Source organism: Nannospalax galili, unplaced genomic scaffold (genome assembly GCF_000622305.1).
Source record: "Nannospalax galili isolate Female #2095 unplaced genomic scaffold, S.galili_v1.0 scaffold626, whole genome shotgun sequence".
NCBI lineage: Eukaryota > Metazoa > Chordata > Mammalia > Rodentia > Spalacidae > Nannospalax > Nannospalax galili.
Genome location: NW_008354396.1, coordinates 568,567 through 577,291, shown reverse-complemented (window position 1 = coordinate 577,291; position 8,725 = coordinate 568,567). Strand labels below are relative to the sequence as shown.

Here is an 8,725-nt window from a genome sequence, read left to right as displayed (position 1 = left end):
CCTTCCTTCCTTCCTTCCTTCCTTCCTTCCTTCCTTACTTCCTTCCTTCCCTTTCTTCCTGAGACAGTACTTTTTGTTTCAAGAGCTATCTATGCAGCAGAGAGTGGCCTTGACATAGCTATGCAGTTGAGAATGACTTTTAATTACTGATCTTCTCGCCTCTACCTCTCAAATGCTGGGATTACAGGTGTTACCACCACATCCAGCTTAGACTCCTTACCGTTAACACAGGGTACCAGGTACCGGGGTAGTCCACCTTTTCCCTTGACTCTCTCCATGTCTTTGAGTTGTCTCCTACATACCATCAATCATCGTGTATCTGTCTTTCCTCATACGGAAGTTGGGATTTAGATCTGTTTTATCCATATACGTATTCTTAATACAACAGTACTTTAAGCATAGTAGATGCCTTGTAAAAGCCCATGAATGTGATTCTGAACAAAGCACATAGTGACTGCTCAGTGCAGGTGTTCAGAATGACGTCTGGAGGACACCAAGGGACCCACAGTTATACTCAACAGTTTTTGGCATCTGTGCCATTGAAGGTCCGGAAATGGTTGAAACTTTCTGTACTCATGTTAGGTCTGCTGGCTGAAAAACAAAACAATTTCAGAATCCAACATTTTTTGTAAAGTTACAATTTAACTTTGCTTTGATGTAATGACTTTTTAATCTGTGTGACTTTAGGGAAATCTGAAATCGGAAATATACTTCTCTATGAGAAGTCACTAGCTCTTATGAAGTAGAGGCTCTGTATTTCATGTTTAGTGCCAACTTGCTATTATTGATTTTTCTTTTCCTCTCCTTGTCACCGACTTAGATCACTGGGAGTGTTACAGAGTTTACTTTAATATTGCCTTAAAATCTATTGGCAAATGAAAGATATAATACATATCATCAACCTTTACTGTTAAAATTACAGTAATTGTCATATCCATATGTAGTCATTATAGGGCAACTTAAACCCAAACACCATCATCAAGTGAAAAATGTAAACTTTTACCCAAACCTCAGTATTACAGACACAATAGTAAAACGCATGTGTTAAATCTGAAGCATAGGAGGAAAGCCTTGTTATACTCCCTTTGAGGAGTGGCATGTGGTGTTGATGAATTAACATTGATAAAGGTTGTTGAAGACATAATTGGATTTCCTATTTTAAAAACAAAAATTACAAGTCACTACAGGTATTTATAGCCTCATGTTTAATGATGCCACGAAATTTAACAAGAGCATGGGGCTATTAGACTTGGGAAGAACCTTAGTGGATGCATAGACTTTGCCTTATTTTGTATATGAAAAGCTGAATACAAGGACTATATGCTTGCTGTTATGTAACCGATATACAAAGTATTTTCTTTGCTACTAATACAGTTCTCCTAAGTTCAAATGGATTATATTCACAGGTTGAAATACATTTTTTCTCATTATCTACAGTGTACCAGTCTTTATTCTACACACTGGTGATGTGGTAATAAACAATGAAGGTTTCTGTCTTCATGGAACTTATGTAAAAGTGAATTTTCATTTAAATATATGATATTTCCATATACTAAATGTAGTTTCATATTTATTTCAATTCTTAGCTTACAGAGTCATCTCCACTTTTACTACACATCATTTTTCATTCTCTTCTTCTTTGCCTCCTCTCACCCTTAATGAAAGCATGCTTCAGAGTCACTTGAAAAGTGAATGCTTCCCTGGAGAGAAAGTAAAGTAGAAGAAAGAAGGAAAATGCCCACCTCCTCTTTGAAATTTTGTTTGTGTCTTCTTGAGAGACAAAGTTTCAATATATTTTAATTGTTTGTATTTCTCCTCGGCTCCCAAACCTACCTATGGTGGCTCACATAAATATGCAGCATAGGAAATAAAACAGTGAATAAAAAAGGAAAATTAGAATAAAGAAATACTAAAGTTAAATATTGTTGAAACCAGAATAAGGGTAGAATACAACAGGCATTTCTTGACATCTTAGTTTATAGAGTCCCATGTCTGGCCTGAATTTTGTAGTAGAAAATGTTAGCAAAGAAGCAATACATATTATCTGATTAATATATTTTATGATTAAGTCAATTTTCAGGAAAGATATTCTTTTTATCATAGAAAGGATTTCTCAGGTGCTTGTAAAATGAATGCTGTGTAAGTTGTACAGTGTCTGTGACAGTATCCTTGTAGTCTGACAGCAGTGGAGTCATGTAGTCTCATGTTGTGGTGGGTACCAACTGGCATCTCAGCTTCTCCAGTGCCACAATTTTAGAAAACTGTGTAGGTTAATTAGAGAGAACATGGGTGATAAAAATATTTGAAATGAACGTGTATAGTAAATAAGTTGATATATGATTTATATATCTACAAGTAGTTCATATCCAGAGATGATCACAATACTCTTCTGCAATGCAGCCTACCAGTGTAATCCAAAGAGATGAGGTATCATGTGTGACTGCATAAAAACTGGTCAATATGGGTGATCTTTTAGGAGCTTCCTTAGAAGAAATTTAAATAGGTGACATCAGAAAGTGAATTTAAAATGAGGCAAGATATGCATAGTGATCTGTATAACTTTGTTGATCTAGAAAATCGCTATTAAATACATACTGCATACTAATCTCAAGGATCAAGGAAAAAGAAAGAATGTCACTCTGATCTTACAGAGTTTGAAGTTTAGTGATAATAAGTGTCATGTGGCAGCTCGTCAAATCTCCTCTCTTTCTTGTTTTGCTGACACAGATAAACTTTTCTTAGCTTCCCAGGAAGTCAGATGTTGCCATGTGCTGAGTCCTATTCAGTGGGACATGAGTAGAGTGATGGCTGTCATTTCAAGACCTGGCTTATGAAAACTCCCACACTGGGACCTTCATGAGTCTTTCTTGTGCACTGTGCACGTATTAGCATACGAGGAGCTGAGAAGCCACAGCTTAAGGTACTGGCAGCCTGAGGATTTGAAAGGGTGTCTGAAACAACACCTAGCCATGGGCCTGGCCTTCACTGGCTCTTTCTTTAAAGATAAGTGATCTCACATTAAGTTTAAAGGTACAAAGTTACTGTTTCTTTCTCTTTCTTTTCAAATATTAAAACAAGCATTAAAGTACAGCATAAGTGCTTTTGTAGAGAACTTTGATGCACTGTGGGATTCCAGGGGAGAACATAACCAAGATGTGAAATTAGAGAAGCCTTGCTAAGTAGAAATTACTCACCCTTCCAGTCTGACTGGTGATGGAAATTAGACAAGTTAGTAGTGAGGGGAAGAAAGAGGAGAAACAAGACCCAACAGGAGGAAAAGATATACAAGACCTGGAGTCAGATCAGAATGTCTGAGGCACTTGCCACTAAGTGAACAGACCAGAAAGAGTGTGAAGTAAGAAGGGGTGGTATCTCGAGAGTTCATGGAAGAAATGCTATTCAGTTGGTCCCTCTAAGCCAAAGGTAAGTCGATGGTGGCCTGGAACTCATTGGAAGTCATACAATGAAGAGTGAACAGAGCTATTTAAAATGTGCTGTCAGGAGGGTTTGAAACATAACTAGATTTCAGGAATAAGGGAAAGAGGGAAGCCAAAGTGATTCCAAGTTTCCTGGCTTGGCCCGCTGTTCAGATCATATTATTAACAGGCAGGATAAGCAAAGGACAAGCAGTTTCTGAATAGCTAGTGAGCAGATAGATGAAGGGAATTCTAGATAGACTAACTTTGAATGATTATGAGCTATTCTGTTCCAGTAGAGGGGCTGATCATGTGAGCTGGAATCTTAGGAGTGAATGTGGGTTGCAGATCCGCATGTAGGGGGCATCAGCATGTAGACCACAACTTATGTAGTTGATAGCAGGAGAAAGGGTAGGTTTAGGCTCAGAGACGTGATCTGAGAATGAATCAATGGGCAACACTTCCATGTAAGTGATTGACAGAAGAAAAGTAGATTGAAAGGGGAGCCAGAGAGGAAGGATGAAAGTCAGGAGAGTATGTTGTCATGAAGAGAGTATAGGACCTTCTAAGCCAAGGGTAAGTCAGTGGTGGCCTGGAATGAACCAGTCACTTCAGCAAACATTTGTCAATGGGCACTGGGTGTTAGAGGCTGAATCAGAGTACTCAAATCCTGGCAAGAAGGCAAATTTCCATGTAGCCCTGGATTAGCATAATCTGGGAAGACATTGAATTAGAACCATCAACCAGTTTAGGAGACAGATTATGAAGCAGGTGAAAAATTTCAAAAGCAGTGTAGTTTGGCCATTCAAATCATGGTTTCTAGTCAGAGTCCCTGTTTGAATCTTGGATTAATGAGTTTACTGTTTCTCAGAAGTATGATGTCGGGAAAGCTATTAACCTTTTTCTCTTTTGCTAATTCCTCCCTAGTGAATTAATTGTACTTTTCCTAGTAGGGTGAAGGTGCTGATTAAAAGTACAATCCATATAAAAGACTTAAGAGAGTGTCTAGATAATGAGCCAAATAGCAAAAGATATCTTAGAAGCTTTAGAACAGGTCATGTATGGCTTCATGTATGTGCTGATAATGCACTCTTAAAATATTTTATTTATTATTTTTATTTTATGTGTATGAGTGTATTGCCTGCATGTATGTGAGTGCACCCGTGTTGTACAATGCCATGGTGGTCAGAAGAGGGCTTTGGATTCCTCTGGAACTGGAGTTAAGGATGGTTCATAGCTGCCATGTGGGTGCTAGGAATTGAACCCGGGTCCTCTGAAAGAGCAGTCAGTGTTCTTAACCGCCGAGCTCTCTCTCCAGCCCCAATAATGCATGCTTACAAGATCAGTCTACAAGGAAACTGATCTAAGGAAACCAAGTCTTCCTTCCCTAAGTTGCTCCAAGTCAAGAAACACATTCCAAAACACTGTTTTGGGAAAAAAAAGGACTGTTTTGTAGGAGTAATTGGACTGGCAGTTTACTGAGGCATTAGCTTTATAATGCCATAACTTTTCACTGACTATCACAACTCCTCTTTCATGTAGCCATCAGCACTGGCTTCTTGTTCAGTAACCATAGCTTTTAGGTCACAGCCTTCTACCACTCATCAAAGTCTGTAACTGCTAAGAGAACTGCATAAGACTAACCCACTTGGGGGTGGTTAGTGACCTGGGAGGGTCACTACAAAGTAATAAAGATGGCCTTCTTCTGGGTCTGGCAGGAAGGCCTTTTTTTAAAATTATTTTTATTATTTTTTATGTGTATTGCCTGCATGTATGTAAGTGCAGTGCACCCAACCCATGCCGTGCAATGCCCTCGGAGGTCAGAGGAGGGAGTTGGATCCCTTGGAACTGGAGTTACTATTGTTAGTCACCATGTGGATGCTGGGAATTGAACCCAGGTCCTCTGCAAGAGCAGCCAGGGCTCCTAACCACTAAGTCATCTCTCCAGCCCCAGAAGGCCTTATTATTAATTCCAACAGGGCCCCTTTGACCGTCACATAGACCTGGACACCTCTTCATTTGGACCCATAAGCCTGTCAGCACCCACTTCTTTGTTTAAGTTGACAGATCCAAAATCAGGGGAGGGGAAACCACTGAAACTCTTAAAACCCATATTCTCCCTGGGGTACACTGGATTCCGGCTTTCAGAGCTCCTCTATACTTGTGGAGCGCTTCATCTCTCTGGTATGAATGTGTATGTATGTGTGATTCTATGTGTATAGATATAATTCTTTATTTTTCAATAAAAGTCTGTTTGAGTGTCAATATCTGCTGGTGTGAGATTTTTTTTCCTGCCTTTTAATTCTTTAATTAGCTGATAAAATGAACCCAACTATAACTCCTAGACAGATAACAGCGCCAATGGCAACAATACATTTGTGGATTGAGCTTAGTTTGCCTTGAACTGAGCATTTGGACCATATTCTTGGTCCCTGAAGAACTGCTTTTATTGTATCCAGCACTGGCCTTTTCCCATGGCTAAACTTAGATGACAGTCTAATAACCCCATTCAGGAAGAGATTGGCAACTGTTTACTTGCTGTGGAAGTGTGGCTAGGGCTGTGCAATTGTGCAGTCTGTAGGAAGACTGTGCTGGTTAGTTCTAACAGTCAGCTTTACAGAACTGAGAATTACCTGGGAAGGGAGGATTTTTATTTCTTATTTTTAGAGACAGGGTCTCACTATAGAGTCCTGGCTATCCTGGAACTGGCTATGTACACCAGGCTGACCTTGAACTCACAGAGATCCCCCCATTTCTGCATCCTGAGTGCTGAGATTAAAGGCATGCTCCTCCACGCCTGGCCTGGGAAGAATCTTAATGAGGAATTACCTAATCAGGTTGGCCTGTGGACCTGTCTGCTAGAGATGGTCTTGATTGTTAATTGATGTGGGAAGACCCTGCCCATTGTGGACAGTAGTATTTCCTAGGAGGGGGTTCCTAAACAGTGTAAGAGAGGAGAAAGTTAGCTAAGAGCAAGCAAGAGAGGAAGCCTGCATGCATCTATTTCTCTCTGTCTTTACTATGGATGTAATATGACTAACTGCCTTAACTGCCCCTCAGTGAAGGACCAGAACCTGGAACTATAAACAGAACAAGCCCCTTTCCCTCTTTTATGCTTTTTGCCAAGATATTTTATCATAGCTACAGAAAAGACACCAAAACAAAGGAACAAGCAGTCTCTACCTTAAGAGCAGCTGAGCTTGTGGAAGACCTCTTTGCTATAAAGTTACAAACTATGAATCACTGAGTGAATTCACATTGTTTTTATCTTGCTGAAATGGTTTCATCTTTGTCCTTCTCTGCAACAATTTTTTTAGTTATATTCTTAAAAAATTATAGTTATGCATTTTCTTTTCTTTCTTGTTTGTTTGTTTTATTTTGTTTTCAGACAGGGTCTTCCTGTAGCCCCAGCTGGTCTGAAACTTGCTATGTAGGCCAGGCTGATCTGCTTGTCTCAGCTTTCTGAGTTGAGAGCTGGGGTTAAAGGCATACACCACCACACTATGCCTGTTATGCATTTTAAAATATACCCCATACCACTTTTGGGACAAGATCAGGTGAAAAATGCATAGAAGAAAATAAAGGACTAGCTGCAAGTAAACTCTAGACGCTGAGATACTGAGATACTCTTCCTGGTAGAGAAATAGAGTGAGTTTTTTCTGGTCCCCTCCCCGGTCTCATTCTCTGAACCGACCAATAAAAAAAGTATTTATTAAGAGACTAGAAGTGAATGCAAATCAATGGATTTAATAATGGTGACATGATCATAAGGGTCACAATGCTGACAAAGGACAAGAACTAGGGAATAAATATCAGAGAACTTAGCATTTATTCACAAACTCTACCACTAGTCTTAGAACTCTTGTTCTAAATGTGGCCTTTTTCAACAATCTTTTACACACCAGACAGCCTTTTGCTCCAGCTCCATTGCCCACAGTGGGTGCCGCATTGGTTAATGTCACTGATTCAGGTCTAGCAGGAAGAACACTGGAGTCTTTAGGAAGTCCAACTTGACGATGAGTTTCATTTAAATTAGAATGATTTATGGAATGTTCTCTTTTGGAGGTCAGTAAGTAATGTGACCTAAATCTACTCTTAAGGTCTCAATGTTTATTTGAGGGGTAGGCTTCATTAATTTGATTCTATCTAATGGATTGTTTAGCTGCAAACCTCCTGGGCAGGATCACAGATCAGGAGTGCAAGGCACATTGCCTTATGGTAATGCACCTGTACTGACTTCAAATCTGGGCCCCTTTAACCTTCCTTTTTATATGTAGTACTGTGACATTTGTTATGAGCTTAGACCATGCCAGGCCCCTAAGAACAAAAGGATCAATAAAACCTGGAGTCTATACCCAGGGAACATGAGGTGTTTTCAGATTTATTGGTCTTCCACTGAATTTTTGTTTTCATCCGCGGCCTGAGGATGTGTAGCACTTTGCCTGAATTATTATTGAAAGAATGTTTACTACAGACTTTCTTCATCATGGAGAAGTCACAGTTAAATCTATTTAGGAAACAGTCCTAAGCAAATTAAACTCATTCTCCTACCTATCTCTTTACTCCATTATTCAATGCTAAAGCTCCTTCACATTCTAGAACCACATCTCCAACAGTCACAGTCATCTCCCTGTGAGATGGTGGAATGTTGCCTATCACAGTGACTGCCTCGAAGTCCACAGCAACAGGAGTGCTTGGCTCAAACTGTGGCCCCCTCGTTGTTGCTTCGGGTTTGATCTGGTTTTCAAAAGGAGTCCCTTCCTAGAACCTGACCCGTGGATTCCTAACTATAAGAGCTCATGTCTGACATTCTTTTGATAATAGGAGAGCATTGAAAAAGAATTTTATTTGCATTTTTGAAGTAGTCATACTAATCTTTTTTTTTCCAGCATGGTAATGGGACAACTTGCTTTCTGTCTGTTCAGTTTCAAGGCTAAGTTACTATCCCATAAAACAGTAAAGCCTATTCAATAGTCAATAACTGATTTTACATTATGATATACTATATACGCAAAAATATGACAAACCAAATGATAGCTGATTACTCTTTTTTTTTCTAGGTTGTTTATTCCTTCTTCAATGTGAACACTTGCTGTTATTGAATTTTGCAAGTGTTCAGACATACATCATGATGATAGTTGTTTCAGGAAAGAAAGGTTTAGAAACAAGCAACTACTTTGTATGATTTGTTTTGTTTAAAGTAGTTCAGAACCTTTCTTGAGGTTAGGTGAGGTTTGAAACCTTCCTAGTCCATTTTTTTTTTAATTTTTTGCAATAAGTCTCATTAAAAGTGAATCAATGCTTTATAT

The 8,725-nt window shown here is 39.2% G+C and overlaps 1 protein-coding gene across 4 annotated transcripts in view; it reads right to left on the bottom strand.

The window, feature by feature from the left end:
- Positions 1-8,725, bottom strand: part of Cd96 (CD96 molecule) — a 105,602-nt gene that overhangs the window by 38,401 nt on the left and 58,476 nt on the right. For 2 of the 4 annotated variants that reach the window (XM_029555246.1, XM_029555247.1), the window contains exon 9: positions 520-591. The exons of the other annotated variants lie outside the window; for them this stretch is intronic. In XM_029555246.1, coding sequence (XP_029411106.1) covers positions 520-591 — 72 coding nt within the window. The remainder of the gene's footprint in view (positions 1-519; positions 592-8,725) is intronic. 4 annotated transcript variants of the gene reach the window in all.